General features: G+C 45.5%; 1 protein-coding gene across 2 annotated transcripts; it reads right to left on the bottom strand.

Moving 5' to 3' along the window:
* Nucleotides 1-1,420: 1,420 nt before the first annotated feature.
* LOC136530832 (uncharacterized) lies at nt 1,421-3,564 on the bottom strand. 2 transcript variants are annotated; one of them, XM_066523549.1, is made up of 3 exons: nt 3,393-3,564; nt 1,920-2,947; nt 1,421-1,850 (listed from the first exon to the last, which is right to left on the bottom strand). In XM_066523549.1, exons 2-3 carry the CDS (start codon nt 2,879-2,881, stop codon nt 1,766-1,768), a joined length of 1,047 nt encoding a protein of 348 aa, XP_066379646.1. In that variant the 5' UTR covers nt 2,882-2,947; nt 3,393-3,564; the 3' UTR covers nt 1,421-1,765. The 2 variants fall into 2 exon arrangements, with proteins under 2 accessions (XP_066379646.1, XP_066379645.1); XM_066523548.1 differs by having other exon boundaries at nt 1,920-2,982.
* Between the last annotated feature and the right edge of the window lie 14,363 nt (nt 3,565-17,927).

Raw genomic sequence — 17,927 nt, forward strand, 5'->3', positions numbered from 1 at the left:
TTCTGGAGGGTGATGGCGAAGAAATACCTCCACAAGTCAAAGTAGGGGCTGATCCACAGTAATCCTTCGCACAGCGCGACGAACACCGCCATGTGCTGGATCTCGTTGGGACTGAGATGCTGCAGCTCAATCTTGTAGAAGTGCAACAGCCCCCGGAGGAATTTGTGGGCGGGGGTCATGAGCCCACACTCGTGGAAGTGGGCGAACGACACCACGTAGTCGTCGGGCGGCGACGGTGAATCCTCGTTCCCGGGCAACAACCACTCCTCGGCCGAGGTCCGCGTGCGGAGAAGACCGCGACGGACGAGGCCCTCCATGTGCTGGAAGGTGATGTCAGAACGACACCATGGATCCATTGGAGGTGGGGGCAGATGGATGCGAGCTCAATGGCGGCGGAGATGTGGAGGCAGAAAACCTAAGCATTGGCGGCGGTGGCGTGGCTGCAGAGGTAAGGATGCAGGTGTGCGTGTGAAACACGGAGGGCTAACCCTTTGGTTTATAGGGGCGATGGGTGCGAGGAAACCAACCGCCCGCCTAGATCTCCGCACCTGCCATGACCTATCACCATGTCTCGTCATGGGGCGTGCGCACACAACCTATTGCCACCCCCCTTGGAAAACGCGTCGGACGTTTTATCTCCCCGAACGGGCCACAACCCGTCATAGGTAAGAGGGATACGAAGCTGAAAATGCTCCTGTGCCCCGTCTAGGCCCAAGAGTTTGAAGGTTGGCCCACCGACGGGTTCGACAACCGCTCCGTGCATCTTTAGAGTGAGGGGTCCAAAGAGATGGGCCCGCTTGCGGCCAATACCCGGGCGCATGAGCGCCACAGGCATCCCGGCCCACGTTCGAGTCTCGACCGGATACGATCTATGGTTTTTTCTCGAAGAAAGGCAGAGAGCCCTCGGGACCGGTGGAACGGACCCGAGAACTATATGGATTGACTGCTAAAAATCTAGAGTCGGTCACCAGTTGACCCGAGCCAGACCCCCGCAAACGGGATGCCAAGGCCCCACTCGGACTAGCCCGTTAACAGCTCACCGAGCACCATGATTCGTCTATAGAAGAAAATCATAGCACCGCTCAGCCCCTCTATTTTTATCAGAAAAAAACGCTTGAAGGAAGACGATCATAAAGATGAGCCAACCCTCGACCGGACCCTTGTTACGGGCGGAGACTCGAGAAAAGTTGGACTCGCAAGGAAGACCGAACGCGTGGTCGCAGAACAACATACTGGACCCTGGCTACATGTGGTTACTGTAGCTGCGTGGAAGTGCTTCTTTTCCTTTCCTTTGTAAATTCTTTCCATCGCTATTATTTCACGATCCAATAGTCAAATACAAAGCATTTGACAAATTCTAAGCATTGGTATTCTCCATTCATCCTTCCGAGGAAAGGATCAAGAAGTCAAATTTTCGGTCTCTCATTAAAAGTCGGTAACCTTCGTTAGATAACTTAATCCATACTAAAAAAAATCCATATTTACCGAGCATTCTTGGGGTATTACAAAAGCTGAAATGACAGTCTTGGTAACAACACCATCAAACTCACCACCGAGACTAGCATAATAGACTCCAGTGCTAACCAATTTGCTACTAGTGCAACAAGCTAGTGCTAACTGAGACTGTCGTAACGGCAACTTACCATCCAAACACATATTACTAGTTAAGAACTTCTTTCCTACAGGTAGAGCTTGGCAGTTCACACATACTAGTAGATATTAAGAATGTCCTTCTTTCAGGTAGAGCTTGGCAGTTCCAGGTAATTCACCAGGTTCGCTTGCAGGTTTTGCAAGCATGGTTGTCCCTAGACATTGGGGATGCACAAAGGTAGCAGAAGCAGTGCCCACACCTGTAAATTGGAACAAAGAAGATCATCATTTGTACTCAATGTAATGAATGTTTAATTTGTGAGCAGTACCTGCAGATGATATGAACACAGCCCTCGATCCTCTCCACATATATCTTGCACTTGGGGCACCTCTGCCACTTGCTCTTTTGTGCGACCTTCCTCAGCAGTAGGTCTTCCCTGCCCTGCTCATCCTTCCCCAGTCGTTGGAACTCTGTGCAAGTGACACCATGGTGCCATGGAACCTTGCACTGGGCACAGAACATCCGGCAGCAGTGTGGGCACTCCACATTTGTTATCAGCGCCTCACCATGGCCAGGATCATGAACCAACAGAGCAGAGCATTCCTTAAAGGGGCAGTAGAATTTGAGTGACCCCAATGATGAGTCACAGAGCGCAGCACCCCATCTCTGGAACAGCTGTGCCGGGATCACATCGCGGCACACGTCTGGGTGCAACACACCATCCTTGCATCCTGGGTCAGGGCAGCCAATAGACAACACATTCTCCTCAACCTTTGCAGCAATGTACTGGCTCACACAACTGGTGCAGAATGTGTGTGTGCATCCATCAATGGGAAAGAACTCTCCGATGTGCACTGTTTCCATGCAGATGGCACAGTATAACTCACTGCTGATCTTTGTGCTCGCACCTCGAGAACATTGACCAAGCTCTTGAAGTGTACTATCTAATGGTTTCTTCCCTTTCTGGTCCATGTCTTCAATTGAGATCAAAGTGCTCTGAGGCACACTGATGCCCTGATGTCTCTCTGTATTGCGCAAAGAATCACAAGACGCCACGGCGCACCTGGGCAGTGCAGTGGCCTCCGTCTCAGGTGCATATTGGCAGAAGCAGGCAATGCAGATGACATGGTCACAATTTTCAGGTTTCCATGAGGCTTCCAATGATCGGATGACCTGTTTGCAAACTGCACAGACATCCTCTGACTGAATTGAGAACCGGAGAACCTCTTCAACCTGCAGATCCTCAGCCAGGGCAGAATCATTAGCTGCCATGGCAACCAGATCCAGCATTGTTGTTGTTATAGTATTGCACAGTTGCTCTCTCGGTTGAACCAAATCGACACCTGGCCGAGACCTCTATTCCAAGGAAATGCAAGAGTGAGGAAGGTAACCTTCATGAAATCAAAAGTGAAAAATATCAGAGCAGGCTAACACTGAACAAAAAGAATGGCCAACTGCATGAAAGATGAAAATAAAGATAAAGTAAGAAGCAACTCTAATATGATGCCCTTCTACCAGCACAACTAGTGAACAGAACAGACAAAGAACTTGGTGTGCGCTGCGTGCGCGCACCAACTGGTGCCCTTCTTTCCGGGCATAAAATCGAACACTTGGTGTGCGCTGCGTGCGCGCACCAACTGGTGCCCAGCACGCATCCTACATTAAAGCAACCACCAGCGCCAGCCACAGTAACTCCCTGAGACAAACTCGCTAGAACCACCAATTCCCCTTAAAATCACGCTTTCATATCATAGATAAACTTGGGCCTGGACGATCTGGCCGCGGGTTCTTTCGTGCGTACCAGTACTACGGCGCTTCCGTCTTCTAGCGAACGTCGGGCTACGGAGGCTTGATCGCATCAGCGGCGCCGCATCGTCCGCCCGCTTGCGCGTAGCGGCTATAGATCTACGGACGAGGGGTTGGATTGGGTGGCACAAGAGGATGGGCTCGAACATGCGGGGAGAAGAACCGGCGTGACGGTGACGGCCTAATAAAAGCAGTTTACTCAAGTCTGTGTTATATCACGTGCTGTACGGAGTGTTCGATATTAAAAAATATATAAAATCCATCCGTGGAACAAATTTATTAAGTCTAATTAATTTATTATTAGTATATGTTTACTGTAGCATTGCCTTATCAAATTATGAACTAATTAGGCTTAAAAATTCATCTCATAAAATAGTCTCAATCTGTGCATTTAGTTTCATAAATAGTTTATATTTAATACTTCATACCTATATTAAATATCTGATGAGACAGCGACTAAAATTTAAGAGATGAAACGAAACACCCCTAGATAAAGCTGATCGCCGGGATACATGGAGTCACATTTCACTTTAAATGCAATTTCGAACGTCCTAATCCTTTGGATTTAGCACTCTCCAAAAATATTCGTAACCTGCGTTACACGTGACATGGATCGTAAAGCGGTGTTTTGTCAAGGTTCGTATTATGGAAATAAAATACGGAAGGTGCTGGATTTTTTTTTTACGGACGTGCTCACGTGCATGTGTTTCATTAAGGTCAATCTAAGATTCGTAGTGGGCGAGAGTTTCATTTATATTTAATTTAATATAGTCTGTTATACAAGCATTTTTTAAGATATAGCAATATTTTAATAAAAGATAAAGAAAAAAATAAGTTTCATAAGGATGAAACTCTTAGTTATATCAACTTAAGATGAGCTCTTACCATAGGAGTAAACTTTAATGTCTACATGAAACAAAATAATAAAACTATGTATTGAGAGTGATGGTCGATGTCTAGTGTCTTAACATCGTAGAACATGATCTTTTTGCTCTTCTTCCCACATTGACCGGCGCTCGTCAACAACATTCGCTCATTTGATTGTTTTAGCCTCTTGCCACCTCAAATCCTTCCTGAATGTCATTCTTGTATGAACCTTCATCTCCCCCCTTATTCTTGAGTTGTTCCTTTGCACACTTCCTTCCCATGGGCCTTTGTCCTTGAGATAGTTCAGATGAATTAGTTTGTGGGCTTCCCATACATTCGCTCATTGGATGCGGTACCATTGCTAGCCTTCTGTTTCTTGGCATTGCTAATCTTCTTCTTTGGATTAATTGATTGGAACTTGAGTGAGTTCCTCACTTTGAGCTAGCAATGAAGCAAAGGAAATCTTTTCTTCTTTCCACCTGAACAAGTGAGTCGTGCTTCCAACAACTACATCCAATATCAAACAATGGGTAAACAAGTTTGCACACACACAAAACTCATTTTAATTGACCGAATTAGGATAATCTTACACGCGCTCTTAGTATGGGACTCTACTGGGGTGTAGACACTCCACAACCTAAAACGTTGCTCGAAATTTTTTACACTTTCTTTGAATTGTGCCAATGCCTATCGCACTCAAAGGTCTTTGTTGGCATGGAAGTGATGTGTGATTCAAGTTGGGCTTCCGTTTAGCGCCAAACGCTCGCCCGACGGGAGATTTAGGCGCGCGTGTTTTTCTTTCGTAATAATGTTCAAAGTCAATAATTCTAGTATAAAATTGGACATAAATTTAACCGTGATTCCACTTCCAATCCAATTGAAATTTAACACTCCTAAATAGAAATTTTAGGAGAAGAAAAAATCTCAAATTGCATATTCATAGTGGAAGCCTAGTCCTAGAATGGACCTCTCAAGATTGAAGGGCAACTGCCAGATGGCTGGATGGAAATAGATTGGATCCGCATGGAATCAGATTCTGATATCACCATTTACTATATTTAAATTTGACTTCGGATATGGATACTGATATTTTTAATGCGAATACAAAACGGATATCTCAGATTCAGATCTCTATTGGAATGTTTACTCAATTCAACTTAAGTGCATACTGTTAAATTCGGAATACATGAAGTAGAATTTTACTAATAAGTTCAACCATAAACAAAGTGAAATAAAATCGAAGTACACAATACACTTCTAATAATCTTCAATATCAAAGTGAACTAAATTATAATAGAAACAATAGATAATATTTAATAAAACGATAGGTCCAGTGAAGAAATTCAAATGAAAATGGTAGGCAACAAGTAACCATTTTGCATTATCAATGTGTTTTAATTAAAAAATTATTACACAAGTAGAGCTTACTATTAAAGTATGTGGCTATATAACATAAACAGGAATAACTCATAAAAATAATATAGTTTTCAAACCAATATTTAATAACTAAATATATCAATTAATCAATCATTATTTATATAATATTTATCATGAAATTATAAATTATGTAAAAATAACTTCCAGCAGTAAACAAATGAATTCAAGGATTAAAACAATTTACAACAACAAATGTACTAGGTTTAAACTAAATTAGAAAAATACTAAAATTAATTTCATATGTATGTATCGTTAATAATACTAGATTAATATTAAAAGTTATTTATAGATATACTATTAAAAAGTTTTAATGCATCATTAGTAATATTTAAATTAAATAATTAGTCACCGTTATGGATAGAAACCTTTTAAACATATTTATTATCCCTTGTTCTTCGTGGATACGGATAAATATTGGATATTTTAGATAAAGAAAAATACTAAAAAAAAGGGATTCAGATACATCCACCAACGCGACTCGCAGGACACCTATGTCAAGTCTAAGAGCCCATTTGAATTCTCCAAGGATTATAGGAATGCAGATAATAATAGATACCGATTCATATTGAAAGCTATTGAAAGCCATAGACTCAGTTTACTGTACATTAACAGTGACCTCACCCAGCCCGTCCGATCATCGCCCCACTCCGCGTCGTGCCATCCACTTATAAATGTCCATGCAGCCCGAGGCACGATGACACAGGTACGAAGCCCGCTTTTTTAGCCCAACACGAGCACGCGCACGACGTGCGGGCCTGGGCTGGCCCGGCCCGAGGGAGCAGGCCATGTCTGGGCCGCTGCTTAGGCTCGTGGGTAGGCACGGCACGGTTCGCCCGGCCTGCGTCGGTCGGCCCGGCAGCGGCCCGGCCTCCCCCCTCCCCCCTCCTCACTCCTCCTCCCCTCCCCGCGGCCCACCGTCCCCGCCTCCCCCCTCATATAAGAGCATCACACCCGGACCCTAGCTCCCATCCGCTCCCTCTCTCGCTCTCTCACGAGGCGCGCCGGCGCGAGCCTCCCGCGACCCCTGCCCCCACTGATCCCGCTCCCGCCGCCTCCGCCTCCGCCCCCGTCGTCCCTTCCTCTCCCTCTCTCTCCGACGTGGCGGCGTGCTAGTCCCCTCCTCCATCTCTGCTTTCACCTTCCCCTCTCTCTCGCGATGGCGCGGCGCACCGGCCGACGAACGGCGCGGGCGGGACGACGGCGCACGGGCGCCAGCGAGCCCCTGCAGGTGGCTGTCGCTTCTCTCCTCCGCCTCCGTATCCCTTGCGCACGGTCCTGGATCTGGGCCCCGGACGCACTGCCGGTGCCGCGCGGGACGCCCCTCCCTCCCCTCGGCCCTCACGCATGGACGTCGATGTTGTGCCCCCACGCGGACGCCCCCTCCCCGCCTCCACTCCGGCGGCCGCGACGGTGGGGGGTTAAGCGGGCTGCAGAGACCCGACGAGCGCGTTCGGGCGGAGATCCGGAGCACCGTGCTCCTAACTCCCTTCCCTCCCACCTCTGCGCCACGGACGCCGACGCCTCCTTCGTCTCCTCGCCGGTGTCAAGGGCCCCAAGGGCAAGGTCGCCGGCGGCCACTGCATCTCTAGCTGCTTGCGCTTCCTCCCCTTCCCCCTCTCTCTCTCTCTGACTACTCGCGCTTCATCGTGGGCCTGGGTTGGCCGTGCTTCTCGGGTTGGCCCGGCCCGATAAACGGCCCAGCAGGCCGTGCCTGGGTCATAGGTTAGGCACGGTGCCCCCCTCAGCATGACCCGGTAGGCACGATGTGCCGTGACGGCCCGAACCCTATCGGGCCGTGCCGGCCCGGCCCTTGGACATCTTTACATCCGCTACCGTCCGCGTGTCCACAATTCTGGAAACAACGGCGCCGCAACCCGCTGCCCTTCGGCCTTCTCTCCTACGAAAGGCACGAAAAAAAAAGGAAGGAAATTTCCCCTCCGCCATGCCCAGTTGCCCACGGGCATCCTCGCCGTCCTCGCAGCCTCAACGCGCGTGCCTGGCCTCGGCCTCCGCGTCTGCGCTGCCCTGCCGCCAGCCTCCGGTAGCGCCGCGCCACGGCCTAGCACCTCCTCCGCGCTTCCCGCCGCCGCCGCGTCGCCTCCGCGGCCGTCTGCCTTCCACAGCGGAGTCGTCCGGAAGCCTCAGCTGGACGCCGGTGACCTTGCCTTCTGCGTTGTCCCCTTCATCTCTGCGCAAGGTAACAGCCCCCCTCCTTTGCTGTAACTCATCTCCAGATGCATAAGCTAAGCGATAAGTCCTCAGGTAGCATAGGTTGCCTCCAAGTTACCGTTACGAGTATTATGCCAGCCAAGTCTATCTGAAATTTTGATTGTGTGACTGGTATTATCAACCAGAATGGTTGGTTAATGGTTAGTGCTGTAAACGAACAAACATTAATTTATTTCATGGAAGCAGGTAATTATTATTTGTGATCCCTATGTTTCCTACTTCCCCTTATGACTATTATTCAGTATGCAAATCTGAAATGCTAAATCCTAATTCATGTGGGCATAAAGCAACAAACTGGTATTAATATCACAGCTTGCTTCATTATGACTTATGAGTTATCCTCGTTACCTTCATTATTCACGGCTAACAATATACTAGCGATACACCCCCGGACACTCTAATTCGATGCCCCCACATACCTGATCACACTAGCCAAAATATAGAATGCATAGCACAAATATGAAAACAGTCTTACACCGGTTTAATTTCCATATTCATTGTACATAGCACTAACTATCACAACAACAATAACAAAGCCTTTAAGTCCCAAATAAGTTGGGTAGGCTAGAGTTGAAACTCAGCAGAAGCAATCAAGGTTTAGGCACGTGAATAGCTATTTTTCAAGTACTCCTATCTAAGGCTAAGTCTTTGGGTATATTCCATCCTTTCAAGTCTTTTTTATTGTCTCTACCCAAGTCAACTTCGGTCTTCATCTGTCTCTCTTCACGTTACTATCCTGACTTAGGATTCCATTACGCACCGGTGCCTCTGGAGGTCTCCGTTGGACATGTCCAAACTATCTTAACCGGTGTTGAACAAGCTTTTCTTCAATTGGTGCTACCCCTAATCTATCACGTATATCATCATTCCGAACTCGATCCCTTCTTGTATAACCGTAAATCCAACGCAACATACGTATTTCCGCGACACTTATTTGTTGAGCATGTCGTCTTTTCGTAGGCCAACATTCTGCACCATACAACATAGCAGGTCTAATCGCCGTCCTATAAAACTTACCTTTTAGCTTCTGTGGTACCCTTTTGTCACATAGGACACCAGATGCTTGGCGCCACTTCATCCACTCTGCTTTGATTCTTTGGCTAACATCTTCATCAATATCTCCGTCTCTCTGTAGCATTGATCCTAAATATCGAAAGATATCCTTCCTAGGCACTACTTAACCTTCTAAATTAATATCTTCCTCCTCCCGAGTAGTAGTGCCGTAGTCACATCTCATATACTCAGTTTTAGTTCTACTGAGTCTAAAACCTTTGGACTCCAAAGTCACCCACCATAACTCTAGTTTCTGATTAACTCCTGTCCGACTTTCATCAACTAGCACTACATCGTCCATGAAAAGCATACACCAAGGGATGTCCCCTTATATGTCCCTTGTGACTTCATCAATCACTAAGGCAAACAGATAAGGGCTCAAAGCTGACCCTTGATGTAGTCTCGTCCTAATCGGGAAGTCATCCCTGTCTCCATCAGTTAAGAAAAAAAAGAGGCCTCCAGATCTCCCCAGAGAGACTAAATCCAATACCAAAATAGCTTTGTCCAGGTACCAATAAGGCTTTGCCTCAAAGACAACTCCTGCATCCCATGTCACCATACGTCACCTGCACATTCGTTTATGCTATTGTTTTTTAAATGTTACAAAATCTGCTTTATAAATGTTACAGTATCTGCCAATCAATAGTCGCTTAACAAATATTTACAATGTTGGTAGTTCTATTACAATAAATTTATTAGGCATAACAACATGTTCTGTATATGAAACACTTAAGTTGGGATGCCATTTTTCAAAGGAAAGATGGACTTAAGTGTTTGTCAAATAAAAGTATAGAGCAATGGGATGCTACACCAAATACTAATACTGCAATTGTGTTCGGCCCTTGACAAAGGTAAAATAATCTGTCCTCACTATCTGTTAGTTGACACCTTTGGAAATAATCTGAACTTTGCAATTTGTGGGTTACTGTATGTAACAAAACCAACGAAGCCCAATCACACACTGTCCCTGAATTGCTAATGCCTCATCATGTAACCCTTTATCCCTTTTAATACAATATATGTGATTGACGACTTCATTTCACCATGTGTAACCAACCTATGATCTTAAGGGAGACACTCTTTTTTGCACGGTAATTGCACATGCCAGCGACATTGTTCCCAATAGAAGCTGCGAAAAGCTCCAGTTTTGCACAAGCCGCTTTGGTGGAAACATATGGTGGTTCAACCTTTTCTTCTTGCCTGTCAAACTACCAATGTCTGCTTCCCAACAGTTTCACAGGGAATGGCTGCTTCCCTATGGTTTTACAATTGAAGACAAACAATTCTTCGATCATAGGATTGCTGCTGCGCTATGCAGCCTTACAGCTATCGTATTATACGTATACAGATATCTACACGCACGATCAATAACTCATCTATAATGGTGATATGTTTAAGATCGGCTATATATATGTGTATGCACAATCAATTACTCACCTATACATATATGCCACCTGGTTCTGCCTAGTCTGTTTGGATTCCTAGATCATACTCTAGATTGTGCATACCTTTTAGATGGTTTGCGGATAAGGTTGAAACAAGGATAAAATTGTCTTTTCCCACCCTAGAATCCCCCCATGAGTTTATGAAGAAGGGATATTGGATTCTGGCCTTGGATTTCTCAAACACGTACCAGAATCCCCTAGAAGTCCTTGTGGTTTTTAATTTTTTATTAGACTTAGTTTTGTAAAAAAAAATTAAGGTGTCACTTGCCATTTTATTTCCTCCTCCTCATTTTTGTCATCCTTCTAGAAAAAATCACAATTGGAGCGTGTTAAGAACACGGGAAAGCTCCGGAGGGAAGGAAGCTGTACCTATGTGTGTGCCTAGCTTCTTCGTAAAACTAGATGAAGCCTCGTGCGTTGCTGCAAGAATTTCTCTGTTCGCTTGGCTTATAAGTCGTATTTTTTCAGCCAACGAATAATATTTTTCTCTCACAATAAATCAGCCAATAGTATTTTCAGACATGGCTTATCAACCAAGCAAACAGAGCATTAGTATCGACACGAAAAGAATTAATGGAGTGAGAAATAGTGAAATCGAAAGAGAGTAATATTGTTTCTATTAGAATCATTGATGGGATGAAATGTATTTTGGCCCCGTTCGCTTCGCTGAAAAAACAAGCCGAAACATTGTTCTGGCTCATTTGTTGTGAGAGAGAAACACTGTTCCGACTGAAAAAAAAAAGTTAAAAAAGACGGATTATAAGAGAAGTTAACCAGGCCTTTATGATATATGAAAATGAATTATCCATGCATTGCTATGGGAATTAGGATCAATTTTTGAGAAGCACTGAATGGAGAATAAACCAAAGAGAAGCGTAAGCTTATATTATTTGGTGAACATGTGTTCATATGACCAAAGACAAATAAACTTTACACATTACATCACAATCTTCACATTGTAGTTGCAGGATTAACTTTTTTTTAGGAATTTGAGGATAAAAAATGGAGAAGTACAGGAGGCTGCCGACACCAGGCGGGATGTTGCAGTCATGTCGCTCCTGTCTATGGTTTGTCCCCTCTGCCGCTCTGCCGAGTTGGTCAGTTGGACCGTGGATGCTCAGTGGCACGGACGTGGCTCCACCATCAACACCAGCGTAGCACCGTAGCTCCTGTTCGTTTGAGTTGTAAGCCGTATTTTTTTAATTAATAAATAGTATTTTTTTCTCATAACAAATCAGTCAACGATACTTTTTCTTTATATATGTAACTACAGCAGTTGTTTTGCTTTTCTTTTGACAACGGCAGACCTGCAGGCAATCGATAGGAGGACTTAGTATTTTGATGGATTTTGATGGAACAGTAAAAATCAAAATATGGATCTAGGGTTCGATTTGGTATCCTATATACTGGAATATATATGTATAATTGATCCGAACAATGAATGGAAAATGAACATGATGTATCATACCCGTGCATACTTGATGCCTCCGCTGGGCCTGGGCAGCTGGGCGTACGGAAACACGGGCCCGGCGCCACGGCCGGCGTGGTGAACTGATGCAGCGAGCTTGGAGCAGCGCTGTTTCCTACAGCATGGTGATCCACATCTGCTCGGGCGCTCGGCCACCCGCTGGAGCAGGTTCGTGGCAGCGAGCAGCCAGCCCATGGGGAGGAGCAGCCGCAACATTGTACTCATGCACGAAACACGCCGCAAGGCCGTGGCCTGTGACCCCGTTGAACCGGCCGACGCAGCTGGTGGTGTCGTTGTTGCAGACGAAGATGCATCATTGACAATGCCATGTTTCCATCTGCTCAACAAAGGGGCGGTATAAATACTATCAGTGACCCCTTCGGTTCCTTAGGCAATTCATGATCTGCATCCATTGCGTGAGTTAAAATTTCTTTGGTGGAGTTTTTCGTTGTCTCTTCATTTCATGATGGCCTTCGGTAGTAGCAATTTTAGTGACCAAACTTAATGGCTTGGTGGGGCCTATGGGATGACGTGGCTTCATGAAATTCCAGGAAAATAGGCTAGTGGGGTCTTCTGTATATTAATAAATTCGTTGCAAATTATAGTTTGTTTGACATTTTTCAACCTCAAATTTGATCACTCTTCTTATTTAAAATTTATGCTAAATATCATTTCTTTTGTTGTGGTTTGCTTTATTAACAAAAGTTCTTTCGAGAATAACTTAAATTTAGCTATATTTGTATAAATCTTTTGAATAAGACGAGTGGTTAAATTTGGAATAAAAAAGCCAAATGAATTATAATTTGGAACGAAGGGACTAATAGTAGATTACTCGTGAGGAAGTTCCGCGATCTTCAGTTCGCATCTCACCACGCTTCCATGCTGCATCCCCAACCGACGCAGCTGCCAGCCCAGCCCCTTCCGGCGCTGCCAGACCAGCCTATTTTCTGGCCGCTGCCAGACCGGCCCATTTCCCCGCAACTGCTATACCACCGCCCCAGCGGCCCAGCCCCTTGCTCTGTCTCCACCCCGTCCAATCCAATGGTGCCGCCTCCGCTTTAAGGCCAGAAAGGCAGGAATCCCACTTGTGATTTTCTGGAGTGAACCCGCGGCCGCGAGCTATGGAGAGCGTGTGTTTTTTTTTTTTACTCCTGAGTCCTGAGATTGCTCTTAGCAGTTACTAGCACATTTGTAAAATAAAATAAAATAAAATGCAGGGCCATGGTATGGTGGAAAAAGGAAATGGAACTGCCATGTTGCATGCACTCTGCAGGCATGGCACAGCAAGTAGGGACACCGATACAGCTACTGGCACGTTTCGTTGATGCGTGACCCAACGCGCAAGCATGCGCAATCCAAGGCGCACAGGAGTTTTGGACTGCGACCCCTGTAGCTGTAGCGGCAGCCTGCGCGCGCAGCATGCTTATCTTTATCTCCTACAGGCTACAGCTGGCCTGCAGTCCACACGCTCTGCTACTGTCTAATCCCATCGCATGCAGTTCTATGTTCTCGCCGTCCGGAGAACTCAAATAATTTCAAATTTAATAAAATCTATAAAGGAAACACTAATTTCATGATATTAAATATTTAAATTAGCTGTAAATACATTGTAATGATCTATTTGGAGACATAAATATTAAATTAAATCAAGCTTAAGAAAACTTAACTTGCTAAAAAATTAGAATTTTATTTTCTTTTAGGATCGATGGAGGGAGTATGCAATACCACTACAATAAAAAAAATAGACTGCTATGTCCTTTGTCTAGAAAAACGTAATTCTAAAACAGTATCAAGCTAATTTATTTTGAGTCTAGTTAAGTTATATAAAAATTATCAATATTTATAATATTAAATAAGTATATCTAGTTGTATTATAAAATACATTTTATAATATACTCCCTCCGTTCTAAATTATAAGTTATTCCGATTTTTTGGAGAGTCAAATCATCTCAAATTTGACCAATATTATAGTGAAAATTATAAAGATTTACAAATAGTTATACTATGAATATATGATTAACGAAGAATCTAATGATATTTATTTGGTATCATAAGTGTTATTATTTGTTATATAAATTTGGTCAAACTTGAGATGTTTTGACTCTTCAGGAAAGTTGAAAATGACATAATTTGGGACGGATGGAGTGCATATTTAACGTCATAAACATCGACACTTTTGTCTATAAATAAACTTAGTTAAATATTAGATAATTTGGCTGAAGATAAAACTAGAGTTAATTGCATCAATTTCAGGATGGAGATTGTAATAATTCTATATTGGAGTATAATATAGCTATCAGGTTACAAATATGAGTAGCATGGTCCACATTGCTACGGCGCATTAGTTAATCAGCTCATCATCATGGTCATGGGAGGCCGGAAGTGATTCCCGCGTGATATCAACTGCAGGTTAAACAAAAGGGTCTCTAGCTCTGTGCATGCCGCATGCGACTCCGGTCTATGCTTTAGTCGTAAAGGAGACGAGGAGAGAGACAGAGGTGTGATGAACTTTGGCGCCCTCTCTTGGTCCGCCTTCAGAGCAAGGTCGTAGCTCATCGTCCATTCATCGATGCGTTGTCGCCCACGACGACACGACGTGCCCCCGAATCTGGTGGGACCTCCGACCCTGCGCGCCACCCCGCTCGCTTTACAAAAAGGTGAGGTTCTTTGCGGTGCGCATTTGCATGCATGAGCATATATGGGAATACCGGAACTGCATCATTTTTTATCATCTAGCTTAGTAAGTATTTGAAGTTCCTCGGCCACCTTATCGCTAGTTACTCCCTCCGTTTCAAATTATGATTTATTTGATTTTTTTATTCTAAGTTTGACCACTCGTCTTATTAAAAAAAACAAACATGGTCAAATTTAAGTCATTATTGAAGAACTTTTGTTAATAAAACAAGTCACAACAAAAAGAAGTAATATTTTGCACAAATTTTTGAATAAGACGAGTGGTCAAACTTGAGATAAAAAAAGTCAAACGAACTATAATTTGGAACGGATTTAGAAGCTTTTCTTAGGGGATATTGCTAGCTAGCTAACAACACTCCGTGATTGAACCAAAGATCGCATACAACCCTGAGCCCTGCTTGGTAGTGCACATGATATAAGAACTTGATGGTCCTACTGTTGGAATATATGGGCTTGGCCCAATAAGAATTTCCAAAAATTCCTAAGAAAATCTCAAAGACCCATTCATGTGAAGTAAGCAAGAGGAGTGGGAATCTTTTAATACCACCTTACTCGGGGAAGTGAAGGTGGGTAGCCATGCTTAAATATAGAAGTCCTCTCTACTTCCTAAAATTTAGTGTGAGGGGGAGAAAGGAAGCCCACGCACGCTTGCTCGCCTCGTGGGGCAGGGCGGAGGGGAAATATCAACTATATCCAACATTTTTGGCAGTATGCATATATTAGGTATACGCATCAACCCAACACTACCACACTTCACCAGGCCTTCCCTATGGTCATCGGAATTGCCATTCACTGGCATCTTCTGCACCCCTTAATCGCATATAGTGGCATTGGCGTCGCGTCCGCCACACCTCTCGCCTCTTCCAAACACTCCTCGCCTACCCCTAATCCTCTCGTCTCTTCCTAATCCTAATCGCCATAGAAACCCTTGGTCGACTACTAGCACACGGATACATACAAGTGCATGACGGTATGATAGCATGTAGCCACAGGTGGATCAATAGCTTTGGTGGGAAAATATCCAACTCTGATCGAATCCTAGATCCATCACCAGAAAAAAAAAATCTGGTCTTTGATGACAAAAAATGAGGTTCGTTCATTGCACACTAGCGTTCTCAACGAAGATTGTAGATCAGAAATGCCTCTCACCCTCAACAAAGCTTTCTACATCGAGAGAATCGTGTGGACTAGATGTTGCATTCGCTCGTTGATCCAATCCTCGCGCGGGCATGCAGAAGCAGAATATTTTTTTTGAAACTAATCAGGCAGCAGAGCTGTCAACTATATTAAAAAGAAGAAGAACCCAGACCAGGCATTATAACAGAGCTACAACGAGTGAAAAGCAACGAAAACCTAAAAAAACAACAGAAGCAACAAACTCAACTATCAACAATGGCGGGTTGGATTGGGACCTCAACACGCGCCGAGCAACATCACTAAAACCCACAATTGGCCACCACATGATGCAATAGCAACAAAGGGCGAAAAAGCAGCATGAAGATCCACCATTGTCACCACCTATGCCGTCGTTTACCGATGATGTACCACACCGAGTCAACCGCTACCTTGCACGGCTAACCGCCATGATCCGCTACAAGCAATGTAGCCGTCCTGCCATCGCGTCCGCTTACGCCGCCCGTCGATGCTATTCCGCACCGAACTAACCCTTGCTATGCAAGGCTAGCTGCTGCAGTCCGCTGCAAGCTGCCAAGACGAAAGCACGAACAACTACCTCTGATCATCGCCAAGCCTCCCGCCACCCTTAGTAACCATGCCACTGGAATCCACCATGCCACCGTCATCTTCAGGTCACGCACACACGATCGTTGATCTCCCAACCACAGCCATGCGTTGGTAGAAGTCAGAAGAGAAAGCCCACTGCACCACGCTGAAGAGGCCACCGCCATGCAGGACCCCTAGCTGAAGTACCGCTACAACTTACACACCAAATGACCGAAACATCGCACCGGATCTTAGACCTCCAAGGCAACTTGCCACGACTCATGAATAAAGCCAGAGCCAAGCGTGATGAGATACCCCCAGCCCGAGGATAGAAACAAACACAACACATGTGCTGTGTTGTTGTTGTGCCTTCTTTATCAGAACTCACTAAGGGCGTGTGGGGGTGTTAACCCCTATACCCTTACGTCTAGGTTTGGGCCGGCCCAGACCAGGGGGTCCAACCCACTAGAAGACGACGTGCGGCGTAGCCGATCTGCTCGGAGTCCCGCGCAAGGAATCAAGGCAGACTTGGAGATCAAGCAAGGTCCTAGTCAGTTAGAATAGGAATCCTTATCCGGACCGCCTATGGCAATTGTAACTAGTTGGGATTGGTTTCTAGATCTGTAACCCTGCCCCCCAGACTATATAAGGCAGGTAGGGGACCCCTCTCAGAAATCATCTCATTTACATACAGCAATACAATCAAACGTAGGACGTAGGTATTACGCCTTCACGGCGGTCAAACCTAGATAAAACCTCATGTCTATCTTGCGTCACCATCTCGTTCGTAGCTAGCGCACCTATCTATCGATAATCTACTACCTTGGGGATACCCCTAGGTAGACTGTCGACCATATTTCGTCGACAGTGGCACGCCAGGTAGGGGGTGTGCGTACTGCTCCCCAGACGAACAAGATGGTCATCATCCCTGGTTCCATGGCTACGCCGAACGGCCTCACATTCACCATCAACTAGATCACCTAGACCACTAGCTCCGACAACTTCATCGCCATGACCACGGAGGAGGTGTAGATCCAATCTGCGTCGACCACTACTTCACCAGCATCAGCTACGGCTCCGACCATGTTAGATCTAGCTCTGGCCACACCAGCATCGTCTTCAGCCACGCCGACAACCCATCGTTCGCTTCCTCACTACAAAAGGAGGCAGATTAACAACACTGACCTGCTCGACTCCATCGATCAGGTCGACACCAAACTTGCTGAAACCCTAGCTCTAGTAGATTCGATTCAAAATCAACCTACCGAGCAGGTAACCACTACCCACAACAAATCTAGCTGACCAGCTTGGGCCAGTCGTCCTGCACGACTCGGTATGGATCTCGTGGTCACGTCTACTCCTGAAGGGCGCTCCGTTCGTCGCCGACTAGCCCCCGCAATGGGTCTCTAGCTCTCCGAGTGCGAAGCCTTGATGGAGAATTACCAGGCTTAGCCCTACGGCCTACGAAACACTGCTTCCAACTACGCGTACAATATACAACGCTGCTCGGATCTATGTTTTATACATCGACCCCGACCAAAGCCACGCAACTTCATCAACATGGTTCGGACTGAGGAGTATCAAGAAGGATCGGTCCACACAGTCCAAGAGGGCG

Source organism: Miscanthus floridulus, unplaced genomic scaffold, assembly GCF_019320115.1.
Source record: "Miscanthus floridulus cultivar M001 unplaced genomic scaffold, ASM1932011v1 fs_21_4_5, whole genome shotgun sequence".
Taxonomy (NCBI): Eukaryota; Viridiplantae; Streptophyta; class Magnoliopsida; order Poales; family Poaceae; genus Miscanthus; species Miscanthus floridulus.

What these genes read in the sequence shown, in the direction of transcription:
- LOC136530832 (XM_066523549.1), bottom strand. Translation starts at nt 2,881, where the DNA reads ATGCTGGATCTGGTTGCCATGGCAGCTAATGATTCTGCCCTGGCTGAG. An exon ending in TGTGTTCATATCATCTGCAG is followed by an intron (nt 1,851 to 1,919) that starts GTACTGCTCACA and finishes TCCAATTTACAG; the next exon opens with GTGTGGGCACTGCTTCTGCT.